The 16,843-nt window shown below is 43.5% G+C and overlaps 1 protein-coding gene across 5 annotated transcripts in view; it reads right to left on the bottom strand.

The window, feature by feature from the left end:
• Positions 1-435: 435 nt before the first annotated feature.
• LOC144107589 (N-acyl-phosphatidylethanolamine-hydrolyzing phospholipase D-like) overlaps positions 436-16,843 on the bottom strand; it is a 51,781-nt gene continuing 35,373 nt past the window's right edge. For all 5 annotated transcript variants that reach the window (XM_077640676.1, XM_077640674.1, XM_077640678.1 and 2 more), the window contains exons 2-8: positions 13,455-13,760; positions 11,484-11,696; positions 10,436-10,728; positions 10,015-10,204; positions 8,004-8,152; positions 6,255-6,369; positions 436-4,534 (exon numbers count right to left, since the gene is read on the bottom strand). In XM_077640676.1, coding sequence (XP_077496802.1) covers positions 4,391-4,534; positions 6,255-6,369; positions 8,004-8,152; positions 10,015-10,204; positions 10,436-10,728; positions 11,484-11,696; positions 13,455-13,760 — 1,410 coding nt within the window. In that variant the 3' untranslated portion in view covers positions 436-4,390. The remainder of the gene's footprint in view (positions 4,535-6,254; positions 6,370-8,003; positions 8,153-10,014; positions 10,205-10,435; positions 10,729-11,483; positions 11,697-13,454; positions 13,761-16,843) is intronic.

Genomic DNA, 16,843 nt, shown 5'->3' with positions numbered 1-16,843 from the left:
ACAATGATGTCAAGACTGTTTTTGCATGTGGATCTCTGAAGCTAGGTTATAGTGCCAATCACTTCCTAGTGGCGATCACGAAGTCCTTTTCATTGTTTACATCAAGAGTTCGAATTAGAGAGAAAAAAACTGATACTTCGACCAAAGTCTCATGGGAGAACTAACTTTTCGGTGCAACTTATAGCGGGGGGGGGGGGTACCAATTTTCTTGCCAATAAGGGCATTTTTTACTGCCAAACAAACATCAAAGTTCCCAAAAGGAGCCATACAATTAATTTTTACTGGGGACAAAAATTGGATGAAGTTGACCTCAGTGTTCCTTCCAAACTCCACTCTGTGGTTGGATTCTGGCGAGGATTCTCAGTCCTCCGCCAGAGGTAAAAGATGGAGAACCAGCAGGAGGCCAGCTTAAATGACAAAGGAATTTGCAGGATGCACACTCTTTGCGACAGTTTATTGCATAACAGCAGCCCTTAAGTAAACTGCAAGAAGGTGGTGACTTCAAGATGCGCACACCTGCCTGCAGAGCGGACAGAAACATGTACAGCAGGCGCACATCACAAGTACTGAGCGGGAAGAAGTCATCCTAAGCACCTATGCTCCTGCTTCATAATAAGGGTAGCTACAACTATTCTGACAGGAAATTTAACCAGCTCTGGTGCGGGTGTATAATTAAACATGCCAATATGTGAACAAAAACTGCCTTGCAAGGGTAGCTCACACACCCGAACTGATAAGTACAGTATCAAAATTTCACGAGTGTTTTCAGCCAGTTGGCTTGCAAGGGTTTGTATTCCATGCAAAGGACCTGTTTTGACTGACTGAGAAAAGTGTTTGAGCAACCCAGGTGACAGTAGGGCAGCTTTATTGTTTTTCCACAACTACTGCAAAAAATGAACGATTTGATGTTGCTTGTTAGGAAGTAGTAAAACACTTGGTGATGGCAATAACCACAACAGAGCCTGAGAGCTAGGAAAGGTGGTGCTATAGTAGTGCTACACTTTGTGTGCGAGTGACTTATTACATATACTACACAATGGGGTTGTTGGCGTGAATACAGAATTCAAGGCAAAGCCGCAGATATTAAAACTTCTAAATGGGAAAGTTGAATATTCTGTGCATGTAAGCATTGCTTGTGTAATACCCTTTGTTAAGTTTTTATCTTACTTTCATGAGAATGCTGCACTGTCATACTCATCAAATGCTGCTGCGTGATAATTTTGGTAAGATTATTGTGCGACCTTTCATCTTTTGTGTCGCTGCTTCTCCTGCTGGTTCTTACTAAAAGTAATTGTGCACCAACAGACGCTGCTGAAAGCCTTTCTAGAAAAAAAAAAAAAAAGACTGACAAGGGAATGAGGTTGGACACAAAGATTGCTTCTTCTTCACTCACACTTGATAATTGTATTATAACAAAACACAGTGAAATCTATACAGGGTCGAAAGCAGACACATTGTGGTGCACTATTCACTTAAACTGAAAAGAAATCAATAACCAAAAGGCAAAACCTTAAATAATAGCAGACCTTTTGCATTTTACGCATGACAGGTTTTGTTTTTCAATGTAAACATTTGAACTTACGTGAAAAGAAAAGGCCGACACGCAATAGCGAAATCTGAAGACGAAGAAAGTGAACTCTGACATTGGATTTAGTATACATTGTTTGATTTCATTAGGAAAAAAACACGAAAAAAATGCAATCAGCCGATACCTGGTACCTTTTTTGCATTTCTTATTTTTTCCTATATCTCAGCACTGCATCGGTGCTTTAGGCTCGCATGTGTAGCAAAACGGGAAAGATTAGTGCTTATTGGAGCAAGTGATAAGCGTCATCTTGTAAGCGCCCATCGAAGCAGAGTACAAGCACATGAACATTCCTATTGGCGTACAAATTCTGAGGGGGCCACTGTTTTGGTTCAAACCAGCTCCGCTTGGATTACCTCCATAGCATCCTCCAAGGTTAACAAGGTATGGGATGCAGCACAAAAAAAAAAAAGGAACCTCGATTATGGCAGAACTCAGTACGTTCAGTTTAAAACATTGTAGAAGGATGCATACACATGGGATGCATTGCATGACCAGGAAAAATACATGCAGAAAAGACAAACCTTGGCCATCAGGGTATTGCGCTCAATCTTGCATTATAAAAAGAGAACAAAAATGGCTAGTTCTTTCAGAGGAACAACACACAGGTGATTAATTCCAGAGCAGTGACATGTGCAGTTAGCAGGCGGGAACTGTCAGCCTTGTTTTAATCTTACAGTTTCAAATCTGTTGCCAGCTTTTATTTTGCATTACTGACACTAGCTGATTCACACATGCACAGAAACATGTAGCAAGTGCACATTCATAAGAGGAGTCGCTGGTACTTGCTGAACATGGCATTGCTGAAATTATCAAATGACAAATGAAGGACGCGTGAACCCTGCAAGAAATGCTTAATGTTTATTACGGGTGCTGAAATATTGCAGGTGTTCAAAAAAAATGTTCAGTAGAGTAAAATAGTTCATTGAAGTACATGTTGCTTAGAACAGGATTTTATAACACTTTGACACAAAACTTTTGCTTGCTTCAAGTGCCATGATTAATGTCGTAATGTGCAGGAAGAAAGCTTGTGAAGACTGGAATCGCACAAATGTTAGCTGGTACTTTCTGTTACATTACGTGTTGTCACTACTGCCTGGAGATCGGCGCATTTAGGCCTTTGCCAATAGCAAAACAATGGTTGAAGAAGATGTGTTTCCAACCACTTATCTTCTGAATCTGAGCACCTTTCTTACTGCCTGGTTTAATACGGGGTGTGTGAAAGCAGTAGTTGGTTTCTTTTCCATGTACAAGTGGTGTAGTATTATTTCGAGCAGCACAAAAGGAAAACGGGGGCCACAAATCATTTTAAAATTAGGACGAAATTTGCGAATTTGCTAAATACTTTTGCAGCAATAGTGCTAGTGGACAGTATAAGGTTCTTTTGAAGCTAAAGGTGTTGTAAACTTCTCTGGAAATGAAGTGCTGGTTTTTTCGTTTTTGTAAATAAAGAAGTCTCTTCGTTTTCTTTCTTTTTTTTTCTGCTGAGATGATGAGTGAGGGATGTGGAAACTCTTGCAAACATGGGAAAGTTTCAGTTAGAGAAAGGAGTCAGCAAGAGGAAGTTAATTAGAAAACACAACCTGAAGGGAGCATAACCTTTGAAGTACACATTTAACTATCACCGGCACTTCTCCGAAGCATATTTGCTAGTGGCCTGCCTGGCTGGCTCACTTCACCGGGTACCAAACAATTTGTGATTGCTCAAAAAAAAAAGCAGTGTTTCACACAAGCTTATGTTAATGGGCAGGCCACTTTTGGAATCGAGCTGGGCACAAAAGAAAATGCTTAAAGTATTTGTCAAAAGCTGGACAATGCTGACTAGTTTCGATGAAGTGGACAAAAGTACCTGGTGTAACAAATGGTTAGCTTTGCACTATAAAAGTAAGGAGAGCTTCAATTTCTAAGCAGTGACATTTAAGGGAGTGCATAAATGATTGCACAGACGATCTGGAACAGGTACTTATAAATACCACACTAAGTTAAGGCACGGAAAACACGACCGTAGGAAATCCACATTAAATAGTTTCACTCCTATGTGCATTAAGGGGGAATACTTCGCTTGTCAGCCGTGAAACATGGCTGCAAGGGAATCAAAAAAAGAAAAAAATTCTCAAAACTGCAGAGAGGCCGCTGTGACCCAAAAAAAGATTTCTTACAACCCCTTTCGCCCAGCAACGTCTGCAGTTAACAAGAATAAACAGTCACAACAACAATAACAACAGCAACAACAACTCTTCTCTCAACAATAAAGAGCCCCTTGCCCAATCGTAGTTTCGAGTGTCGGATGTCCCGAGGGGCACGGAATAATCACCCTGCTGAAGTGTAGTGCCTTCGTGAAACCAGGCTCTGTGTACCCACATGCATGCCATACAATAGCCAAACCGTTCCTCGAGGACAATGCTTCGAAGCCGCTTCAAGGACAACTGTTTGCACACACTCACACAGGAACACACACACACAAAAATAAAAACAAACAAACAAGCAGCCAATAACATGGCTGCTGCTGGCTTGCGATATTTCCAGTCTCTGATCTTTCAGTGCAGTTGTTGCTTGCACCCGACGAAAATCAAGACAGACAAACAAGACCACTCATGTAGTCGATGCCGATTGCTTGCATTTGGAGGTGAGTGCCGTCACCACTTGCGCTGTTGATGACAGCAGCAGTGCATCCCTTCTGCGTTGATGTCGCGGGCCACCGTTGATGTCAGCCTTGCTGCGACACACAGCCGAGGATCAAGCCACGGCCAGAAGGTTGAGGAAACAACCAAAAACATCGAAATCAGACACGCCCTAGCACGGTCGTCAGGGTAACACACGGGACGTTCGGTTCGAAGTCGTTGCGTGCAGCAGCCGCGACTCGCCGTGCTTCAACGTGAAGAACTCGCGGGGCGATATGCCGTGGCGATCGAGACTTTCGCGCAGTTTCACGGGAGGGTCGAGGTAGTACTGGAAAAGCACGAAAGGGAGAAGGAGAAATAAAAAGAAAAGTAATTAGTTTTCAACTCCCAAACCTGTGGCTCTCCCCTGGAATGAAGGAGCAATGTAGATAGCTATAGTGTACCCCCCTACCACCACAAGTGTGTCGCATCAGGGTGCACATAGGTCACGTCCATTTGAACCACATGACCATACAGGATACTGTTCTCTGAGTTACCTATCCTTGCAGCACATCCTGATAGCGCACTCATTGGTTGGCAGGCTGATGTGAATCACAGTATTGCATTGATCCAAAATTAAGTCCCTGTGGCTCTAAGTGCCCCTTATCTTTTGATTGTATTACATCAGAAAAAGAACACATTCAACCTGAACATACCTTTATGCTGAACACGACTCCCCAATTAAAGTTTCCTCTATTAGGGGGGAAAAAAGTGCTTAAATTTGTTTACTGCCGTCGCTTGTGGTAGTTCATATTTCCTAATATGCCATATGGCAACAGGTTACATAGTCTGAATGCACATTTATTGTGCTGAAAATGGACTGAAGTAGGTGACAGCTATCCACCCTTGTGGTGTCTTGCTACTTGAGAACAGATTTTTGATAGACATCTCAATAAGCTAGTGTAATAACGCTTAAGATTAACAAGAAAGTAAATTTTATTGTGTTCGTCTTAAAACGTACTGCAGCAGTGCCCTAGTTGCTCGAGCATTTGCCTCGTATGTGGGAGGTGTGGGGTTTGATTCCCAGTGCCGCCAGGTACCCACCGGTGATACAATGGGTACAAGCTTTGCCCTGGCCTGGTGCTCGGATTAACTGGGGTAAAATGCATTTAAAACGGGTCTTTTGATCGCATCTTGAGTAGAAAAAAATACCTTGTGCCATGAAGGTCTTTGGCCAAAGCTACCCCAGCACCAGAAAAATTAATCATCATCATCATCATCGTATTCTTGAAACACTTGAGGCACGAAAAAAACTGCAATATAACTGCTGACATGTCGTTTTTTTGTCACTCCAGCTCTTGAAGCAGGTTGGTTTAACCGTTGTAGTGAATTAAAACTATGCATCAGCAATAACTTTGCAGTTCTTTTCGTGTGTCATGTGACCTAAACACTCCCTACACGTCACAGCCATCGTTCGGTTGATGAAACTGAAACCAGAACAGCATCGAAAACAATTTCAATTATGGATTATTTTGTGGTTGTTGGTGAATACCATGTGTTGAACCACATATTCTAATGTCCACAGATCATTTGAAAAAAGAAAACATAAACTGAAATTAGGTGTCTATGGTCCTCTAACTAATGCTTCAAACACTTGGAAGAATGTGGTTGTAAGGATGTGTAGCGGCGCTGATGAAGAAGATCTGCCTCGCGCATCAGAGAATGCTCTCATTCAACCAGCCCGGCCAGCCAGCCACGTCAACAACCTGCTCCGCCGGCTCACCAGCCGCGGCTACCGGGACGTCCAATAAATGTTGTTCACCCTCCACAGATGTGCTCGTAAAGACTACCACAAAAAAAAAAAAAAGTTCCACAACAATTTATACAACACCGAACCTCATGTATTTTGTTTAGTTGTGGCATTGCAGCACGTGCTGAAATCAAGTGTGATGAATTAAACCTTATAGTGAGCACAGCGCCTTACAATGTGCCATTGGAGTGTCTGTTGTAACGAGCCTTGCAGATATCATGCTCATCGTACGAGGCAGTAATCTGAAAAATTGTCTTACCTCATTGGCAAGCGTAAAGGTTCCCCAATGCACTGCCAGCGTGGCACGGCTGCGCACATCCTTGTGGATAAGAACTGCTTCCTCTGGGTTCACGTGCTGGTACTTCATGAACCACCTGCAACATGGCACAGGGCATGTGACCTCACAAGCAGCTGCTGTACTGACTGTAGTGCTGCTTTCTTTCGAGCACACTGCTGAATTTTGTTCCATCGTTTCTGAAAATTTTTAGCATAATTTTCTCTGCTTTGCAAATGCAGCCACTGCACAACGTTCCAAATGTTTCGAACTTGAGCCAAAGTCATATGTTTGTCGGACACTAGAGGAAATCAGCACTACGCATGTGAAGGTGACATAGGGTGGACCATGCTGAGATATGTGGGTGTTAGGCTGCAAAGACGTGGAGTGGGTATATAGCAGTTTACCACAAACTGTTCTGTTTCACACTGCATATTGGTGATTCTGAACCTTGAGGCAATAATGGCTCTTATGATTTATTATGGAGCCCAACATCATCAGCCTGACTAAGCTCACTGCAGGGCAAAGGCCTCTCCCATGTCTCTCCAACTAACCCTGTCCTGTGCCAGCTGCGGCCACTGTATTCCCGCAAACTGATGAAGGCGTGGAATTCTGGAAAACATGGGCATTCTCTGTGCTTCATTATGTTGTGTTGCATGTTCCTCTTGCTACAGTGAGTTAAGGACCGTGCAGCCATTGCAAGCGCTGAAAGACAGTGCGGTCTGAGGGAACACGTGGCATCTTTTTCAGATGCTGCCTCCCCCGGGTGAGCTGAACGGGAGGGTTTGAATATGTAACAGGCTGTAACAGGATTTGAGCCCAGTACCTCCCGCATACAATGCAAGCAGTTTTCTATTAAGCCATCAAAGAGTGCCTTCATAAAAGCATGCATAGAGCTCATTGCTTATCATCCTGTACTTTTTCTGAACGATAGCGAACTGGCGTAGTGCTGCTGTTTTTCTGCACAAACATAAATCAGTGGTGATTGAGGCGGGTTTAGTGTTCTTAGTTTTTGAATGTTCGGTACTCCAAATTTAGAATGCACCAGTTCTCTGGAGGAGAATCGCCTTCTGTTGATCTAGTTGGTATTGCATTGTCGGTTCTGGAAAGCACTGGAAAGAAAAAGGACTTTCTTTGACTTCGTACATTGCCAGAACATACTTTAGACGAGAGACGTAATCGAAGTTGATAGTTGTTTCATTTTAGCACTGCACTGCTTGCAGCACTTTAGACGTACACCTGAAAGTTGCAACACCTTGCCAAATGGGTCCACCAGTTGCATTTTTGCAGTCAGTCAGTGAGATTATGGTATGTTGCTGATGAGAAATTACATGATGATTGCTACTGCAATGTATTAATCTATGTGCTGTAAAGTGTTGAGACACCTGTTTCATAGCCAAAATAAGAAATGGTGCGTTCTGTCATAAGTTTTTGACATGGCGCATTCAGCTGGCATTTTGACCTGGCTTCTAGTGGTTTATTGTGAACAGCACATATGTAGAGGTGTGACACAAGGACAGGGGCGGGAATGCATTTCATTGCGCAGGAAGAGAGTGCGAGTTTCAGCATGGATTCTGTTCCATTGCCAGAAAAAGTTGTCGCGGAGTATAATTGTAGCAGTTCACACAAAAGATAATGTCACTGAAAGAGCTTTGCCAAGGGGAGGCAGCAGGTGAAGTAAAAAAAAAAAAAACAATGGTGATAATTATGCAATTCTTGGCATGTACATCTCACCTGGGCTCATACGCTCCGATGGGAATGGCAGCCACATCGAAAGGCCCGTACGCCTGGCCAATCTGCTTGAAAACGTCACAGTAGCCTGTGTCGCCCGCAAAGTAAAACCGGTACTCGGGGCTGATGACACACCAGCCTCCCCACAGCACCTGCAGCAGAAAAAGAATCACACCAAGATAGTCGGTAAGCGTTGTTGTTGGCCTGAAGAATCCTTACATTGGGTGCAGTTGTACACAGCCAGTTATGCATTTGGGGATCACGTTCTAGTCAAGCATAGTACGAGCAACAATCACTGCAGCACTGCATATAACAGATAAGGGCACGGAAATGAGGGGCTCGTTATGTCATATATGACGGAAGCCAACAGCCACTCAAAACCAAGGAAAGCACGTGGGAATTAATTTTTTTATTTGGTGTGTTGGTGAATTGGAAATTAGCAGTGTAATCATTGCTTACCTGAATGATAATTGATTAGTAGAAAGAAAAGGAGAAGACAACCACATGCCGCCAGTGGGATCCGAAACCATAACCTCCGCAGTCACGTGTGGCGCTCTACTCTATGCTTTTTTTTGGTGTCATTGGCTTTTGGCTTCCTTCAGCACTGCATACAGGCTGGGAGATCAGACCAGTCTTCCTATTGATGTCAGACCATGCAGTGGACAGCGTTAACAGTTGAACATTGTTCTTTTAGGGTAACAGAATGGATTCGAAAGGAAAGGAAACGTAACCAGGAGTGGCAGAGAGTAGACATGGAGACGAGATAGGGGAAATGTCCTGGAATAGGGTGGTCCTGGGTGGTGAAAGACAGGATTATTTGGAGATTATTTTGAACAGCTTTGTCCTGCATTGAATGTAATTTGGCTGATAATGATCTTCCAGAAAGAAGGGGAGAGACATTGAAAGCAATTTTGTTTTATGAAACTGGTGAAAGTTCTTCACTTCCTTAGGGTGCTTTTATGTTTTCTGAGCTGCCATGTCACTGTTATTAGAGACAATCAATGTTGGTAATGCATCAGTCATTCCTGTATTGACGGTATAATGCGTTAGCCTGCCAAGTGAGAACTTTTTTTTTCTACTAACTCAGTGCTAACACAAGTCATGACCTCAGTAACGCTGCTACTGGGGCTATTTGGGTTAGCGCTTTTGGTTATGCGCGCTGCTTGTGGCTACGATGAAGACAAAAAAAGATGGAACAAAGACAGCCCACTAAGTTTGGCACATTGTCTTAGTGGGTTTTTGTTCTTGTTTCATATTTTTGTTCTCTTCGTAACTACAAAGCAGTGCACAGGAACAAAGATCAATCTTTGATGATATGTAGTATCACAGCACTCCCAGTTAGCTACATCATCCTCTGTTACTGCCATGGCTGCAAATGCTGGGCACAAGCACAGTACGGGATATATGTCAGCAGCCTGCCAAACCTGTAAAACGGCAAAAGGCATCATCTGCCTCGTGTAGTTTTGTTGCCGTTTCTTTTCTCTATTTTTTCTTTCCCAGTAGCAAAATGTGGATGGACAATAATAATGATGTGATGTATAGTTGGTTTGCTATAGGAAAAGATGCTACATCTGGACACTTGAGAACTTTCATGATAGCACTTAATTATGGCGGCTTCCTTTCACAACTAGGATCGATCACCAGAACGAAACTTTAGTGAATAAATAATCGTAAAAAAAGAATGCACATATGTTAATTTAAATGTGCCACCTAGTTTGTGCAATTGGTTTGATCATAGAAGGCAAAGGATAGGGTTAATTGGAGAGACACGGGAGAGGCCTTTGCCCTGCAGTGGGTGTAGTAAGGCTGATGATGATGATGATGAGTTTGTGCAAGTGATGCGTACATGTCTGCACATGCCCCAACTAACTGGCACAAGTTGATGGGACAAGCTTCCGTATATAGCCATCATGGAAGACATGCTTTATTTTCAAAGCTTTGCTACTGAATATGAGTCAGAAGAGGGGATGCTGCATTGTTAAGAATCCCGGGAAGTGTTGCAAGAGATGCTGACCTTGTTGTCATCGCTGATGGTCCGCTTGCACCAGTGCTGTGCGGGCACGAAGACGAAGGAGAGGTCATTGTCCTCGGTGGCCAGGTGTCCCTCGTGCCACCAGTCAAGTTCCACGACATTCTCGCAGCCGAGCTGCTGCATCCAGGGCATCAGGCCCAGCGGCACAAACCACCGCAGCGTCTCCTCAAACCTGCACAGAGATTAATTATCACTCGGCCACATGGGGCACAATATTGAAAGCACCTACAACCAGGCCTGGATAACATCCACATTGCACAGCAGTGGTGTGGCAGTTTTCGATTTCAAGATACTACGACAGTGATGCTGTTTGCCCCCTCAGGAATTCCTCCGTACAGCTGTATGTGTGACACATGTGCTTTTTCACTACCTCCCTTTTCCCTTTCAGTTGAAGCATGCTGACCTGGCGTTGAGCTGATGCACCGTGTTGAGGTCGAGGTGGTCGTAGTGGTTGTGGGAGATGACAACAGCATCGATGCGAGGCAGGTCAGCCACGGTGCAGGGTGCCTCGCGGAAGCGCTTGGGCCCCAGCAGCTGGCTAGGGGAGGCGCGCTCACTCAGCATTGGGTCCGTCAGCACATTGACACCCTTCATCTGCAGCAGCGCTGTCGAGTGGCCTAGCCACGTGATGCGGACGCCCTCTGCTGGTGGATCCTGGAAGCGAGGCTTCAGTATGGGTAGCACCAGGTCCAGTTCCTGCCAAGAGGTGGTGGCAGTGAATAAGGTGGGTAGGTCCAAGTCTCATAGCAAAAAGGTGGCCAACATGAACTGCAATGCCACCAGCAAGTTAGAGAAGTCAGTATGTTGAGGGCAGGCTGGTTGATAGTAAATAATTATTCAATTTTTCGATTCTTACTGAGCTAGGCAGACAGGAGAGCATGCCGAATGGTGAGACTCAGCTCATTACATGGGCAAGTTATAGCTGCGCTGAAATGGTTGTGTATTATTAATGCCATCAACAGGGACTCCTCAGCTAACGTCGTACACTCCTTAGACAATATATACTGTTCTTTTATGTTTTTGTACTCGCACTGATTGTAGAAATAACAGCTGCAACTGCCTAACTTTTTCTTCTATTTCTGCCTCACATCTGCTGGAAAAAAAGTGTGTTGAATTGTCTGCCTTTGTATGTAAAACTTGCCAAGAGTAGTCAGTAATGCATGTTTGTCCATAATGTTACATACAATGGTTTCAAATGGGTCGGCTGGAATGCATAGGGGAATGTGGGCTATAATAATATCGTCATAGGCGTCACAGGGATTCATCACACATTGTCACTTATTGTAAGGTTGTCATGGTGATGTGTAACCTTATTAGAGCCATTAGAACGTCTAGTCATGCTGAGTGCTGGCAGTGCTGATATGAACGGGTGCAATATGGCCTTCACATTCATAACTTCTGCCACTGTGACTGCACCAAATTGTCGTAGGAAGTGCGGATGAGGTGGCTACCTGCTTTGGAGGCACATTGCTGTTGTCTCTTGATAGGCCAAACTTAAAGATGTTGGTGACAGTTGGTGGTCGCCACGTTGGCCATGGATTCTGGAAGCGTCCATTCACACATACAGAGCGCTGCAGGTCAGCCCGACCTTCAGGATGCAGCAGCGTGTTGCGCTTTATTGTCTGCACTCCTGAAAGATCGCCGCTGTTTCGTCCACCAGGCACCTGCATTTTTATGCAGAGGATTGCACACCCTGTCTGCAGACCAAGACAAATTTTTCTCTACCTACAAACATGCAGTATAAAGCCTTGTATGGCTGTAGCATTTAAGTGGTTGCTACTACTTGTAATTATTCCTTTGTCCACTAGGGAACTCCCCTAAACAAACTAAGCATCGGGGATTGCTGCATGTTCCGGTTACTACATTCATGTTTAAGGAGTGGACATTATAATGAGCGTGAATAAAGTCACGATTAATTAATGGATTGGTGTACTGTTTCATGTGATGTGTGCAAATATAATGGAACCTTCTGCTCTCTGCTGTGCATCAGTGATGACAGCGAGCTAGTTATATCTTAGTGTAGTGTAGCCAGGCTGGCCAGATATGAACCCATTTGTTCTAAGGCTTTGGTTGCTTTCACTCCAAACAACATGACTTGGCATGCATGATGTTGAAGCAGAAATAGGGTGCGCACTTGTCTCTGGCACTTAATAATTTAAATTACATGCTAGTAAAGAAGCCTATGCTTGTAAACATTTAACATTTTCTCTTGGGAAAAAGTGCTCGCTACTTGTATCCACAGCAGGTGGTTGATGCTCAAAGTTAAACAGAGAAGCTGGGTATGGCTACCTCTGTCACTTCTCTACACCGTGGGAACCTGGAAAGTTCGAGAGTTTTTTTAGACAGGGTGTGATATTGGAACTGCATGGTGGTGCAGTTCTGTAAGGAGGTGAACAGGACAGACAGGGGAAAGTTCTGCTAGCAAGCCCTCGTGCTCTTGAAGTATATACAAGATCAAGAGTTTATAATTAAAAGCTTACTGCTGTGAATCATTGCTTGTCTCTGACTTTCTCCCGTTATCTTAGGCATTGTGATACATTAACCAGTTATTAGAGGACAGTTTACTCTTTAACCGCCAACCCCGAACAGTACTTGTCGTAGAGATTGTACCAATATCTCCAGTGATGAATCACACTCATCTGGTCCGATGTTAGCTGCTGCCACCACCAAAGATGAGCTACGGCCAGCAATTGTGCAGCTTGCATTTTTCAACACTAGAGGGCGGTAGTTGTCCGCGAAAAAGCACATTTTGCATCTTTAACGTGTGTTTTAAACCTGACAAACCTGTCATTTCATAATTGCATCTCAAATGAAGAATGCCGGAGGTGACTACATCCTGAGAATGGATACTTCTTGGATCAGGTCTGACAGCAGTGTTGCTGACAATATAAATTTGTTTCCGACACTGGCTTCATTTGAGAGTGAGGCGGCTTCAGATGACTATGACGACTACTAATGACCAAACATTGTTTTTGTTAGAACGAAGCAACATTTATGCACTTTGCAGTGGGTTAGAGCGTATCAGATCAAATAAATACGGCACGTTTCAGTACGTTTTGACCCATTACTATGACATGCATCGAGAGAAAGCCACCCTCGAAAGCAGCTTTTCCTTTTTTAAATTTTCTCTGCTAATTGTGACCAGAGATCAGTGAAGTAATATATTTTCAGAATCAAAATTACATGAAAAAATGTATGACTAATTAACAAAATTTGGCAATTTTTGTACGTTTTTCAGGAATTAATTTGGTGGTTAAAGGATTAAACAGAACCCATGCACAGCTTGTACCCTCATACACTCTTTTCTCCAAGCTTAGACAACAAGCTTGTTCCCCTGCATCATTCATGTTCTGTGCGCGCACAACACTTCTGGGCTACACAGCTGAGCAGAGTGCAAAGGCGGCTTTGGATGGTACACTCACTGGAGTTCTAACCCTGGGCGTTCCTGGGTCATTGGGATCAGCACGGCTCTCAAACGTGAACTGGTCAGACCCAGAGGAACAGATGAGGGACGAGCGGCGGATGACAAGCGGCCTCTGCTGCTGCTGGAGGTCACCGCTGCCCAGTGACAGGTCCGAGTGATAGTCGGACGTGTCCGAAGGGCTCGTGGTACCTGACTTTGGCTGCGGTGACGGCGGCTCGGACCGTCGTGGCTGTGCCTGGGATCGTCCATTGCGGGACCGCGAGCTCATTTCACGCATGCTGCCACGTGGTGACAGTGCAGTCAGCTGCAGAGGCAGGGACAGCAATAATGTGGTAACCAAGCACTAAAGCAATTGTTTGTTCATCAAAGAGTGACTACCCCGTAAACGCACGTACATGCCTGTCCAAAAGCAAAAGGATTGTGTAGAGGGATACTGGGCAACTAAGAAAGCTGTTTTTCCTGAAGTCACTTGGATTTTGATAACATTTGTTTCCCTAGGCAGATAACTAGTGTGAACACAGCTAGCCGTTTTCGCTGCTTGTTAGCCTATTCTCTAGTAGTAACATTTGTTTTCTGTTGATTTTTTGCTAACCTTGACTGCCTATAAATGAAAATGGTTCGGTCATCCATCCAGTTAAATAAGAAGGCCTCCAGTTAAAATTTTTTGTCTAAATTTGGATCATTTTGCTGTTCCCTTTAAGGTTTTTGGCTGCATTTTTTTTTTGTCTTCAGCATTTGCAGTAATCCACAAATGCAGTAGGCAGGTCTAACTGGTGCCACTTAAAGTTAAACATAGTGGCCTTAGCTCAACAAAATGTCTAGGGGATGACATGTTGTCACTGAACTCATGACGGAAAATTGAGACGGAGCATCAGCGGGTCTGCCTGACATCTCCTGAAATGTCACATTTCAGTAGCTTATTAGTGCTCCAGAAAGGAGAAAAAGGCAAAGGTTGGAGGTAGGAGCACATCGGCCTATGCTCTTGGTACCACGACAGGCTGACATAGGATGTAAAACTCTTGTGGACTCTGCCATATTCCCTGAAATGGCTTGATTCAGAATGTGGAACACTTTAAACACTTATCCCTTTGTGGACTTGCATGATCCAGTAGTCAACAAGATGGTCTGTCTTGCAAAGCTACATGCCATAATAAAATTATTGCTAACATGTCTAGCATGGCATCTGCACAGTTATGTGTCGTGTCTTAATGATATGTAATAGAATGCAACATGCAAATGTTTTTTAGATGGTGTGCCTAAATCTAAACGACCACATTTTATGGGTAAAACAGTCAGCAAAACTTAGCAACATAAAACACTAATCATCCTTCATTCCTTGAATAAATAAAAAGCTTATGCATGCTTGTGAAATTGTTCAGCCTGGGGACACTGGTTCAATTGGTTGTTAGCAGATTGTATCTGCAGTCCGTTAAAGGCTCTAAGAGCAGCAGGAGATAATTAACAAAGCAGACTGACGATTATAGCAGCAAAAAAGTCTCTAATCAGTAATCATCCATTACTTGTGAAAAAAGATGAAAAGCTGGTGCAGGCCTATAAAAGTGCTTAGATAGGAGGTACCAGTTGAACTGGGTAATTTTGAGGCTATTTTTATTTGCACTTGGTTAAAGCTGCTAATGAGCGGCAGAAGCTAATTGCTGCTACTTGAACACGTTAGCTAATTATAAATAGTTATCTGGGAGTACAGAGGGCAAGTGAGCTAATCAGTTCCACGTAGGTAACAGAAGGCCATGGTGCAACGACTATGAATAAACTGCAGTCCGTCTTTTTGTCAAGGCAGTCAAGAAGAAATTACGTTGCGCAGTTTGCAATATTTTAATATGCTGCACTAGAATAACTGCATGAAGAAAAAGAAAAGGTGCACTGTTCTCCAGAACAAGACGATGAGATAACAGGCAGCAGAGGGTGTTATGCCTTAGCGCCAGATTGCGACAGTTCACATTGAAAATTGTATAGAGCTGTAGCTCAACTGTACGTCTTTAAACAGTGCAATATAGATGCTTGCCCTTGCTTTGAAATGCAGCCAAACACACCTGTTCAATGTAGTTGTACGTCTCTTCTGCACAACCCGCAGTCACACAGCATGAAAGCTGGGAAACTGCCTTGCACACAAGATAGGGCAAGTGTACAGCACATATTGCTGGACATAGTGTCAAGTTTCTGTTTGGCAATGCTTTTTATCTATGGAAAAGAAAGGTCCCTTCATGGTCGGTGGCCTGACATTGTGCCAAGATTAGTTGCCCACCTTGATGTCACAATAGAGCAGTGCAGCTTATCAGGCATTGCTATGGCTAAAGGTAAAGTGTTGCATTTGCTCACAGCAATCTGCATTGGAGTTTTGTGACAACAGCACTTGTTTTCAGGATGACAGTAATCCATGATTCATCTCGAAGAGATGAAGAGCTGATCAATTATGGCTGGCAGCTGATATGCTGAATAACTAAAGCAGAAGAGAAATTGTTATATGTTAATGCACTCCTTTCAGTCCTGACATACTGGTTGTTGTGTCCACTGTCACATATGTCAATGTCTCTTGAAAGTTTAGAGACACCAAAATTTTTGTAGCGTATTTTTACTTTCAAATGACACTTAAGACATTAGTAAACATGAGTAACCAAATGAACTTTGCCTACACTTGGTACCTAACTTATATTTGAATTTATTCTTTCATGCAGCCGCCGCAGTGGATCAGTGGTTATGGCACTCAGCTGCTGACCCGAAAGATAGATGCGGGTTTGATACCGACCATGGTGGTCGTGTTTCGGGGGAGGCGAAGTGTTAGAGGCTGGTGTACTGTGCGACGTCAGTGCACATTAAAGAACCTCAGGTGGCCGAAATTTCCTGAGCCCCTAACTACAGCGTGCCTCATAGCCGGAGTCGCTTTGGGACATTAAACCCCCATAACAACAACAACAAAAAATTCCTTCATGCAGTTTCAGTTTCTGTTTCAACAGTTTAAAGACGGTTGCAACATCACAAGTGAGCTCCAGATCATGTGAGGCATACAAAAACTGCAATATAATAGCTGTTTGTTCACTTGCTGCCATTCGAGCTTCTAGAGCAATTGACCATAAGAGTTAGAATTAATTAAAACTACAAAGCAGTGGCTATATTGCAGTTTTTGTATGCCTCACATGATCTCGTACTCACTTGCGATGTCGTAGCCATCGTCTGGCAACTGAAATTAAATAATTACACATTATTTATTGAGTGCACTTGAGTTCCACATTGTGGATCCATGCTTGCTAACATTGTACGCATCATTTCTGAGCAAAAATACACTCTGAAAAAGTTGTCTCCACTTTAAAAAAAAAATTTGTTGGCTTACTCGAGAGAATTGCGCCTCATTTATATTTTTATTTCTTCTGT

Source organism: Amblyomma americanum, chromosome 10, assembly GCF_052857255.1.
Source record: "Amblyomma americanum isolate KBUSLIRL-KWMA chromosome 10, ASM5285725v1, whole genome shotgun sequence".
Classification (NCBI taxonomy): domain Eukaryota; kingdom Metazoa; phylum Arthropoda; class Arachnida; order Ixodida; family Ixodidae; genus Amblyomma; species Amblyomma americanum.
This window is presented reverse-complemented; position numbering and strand designations above follow the sequence as displayed.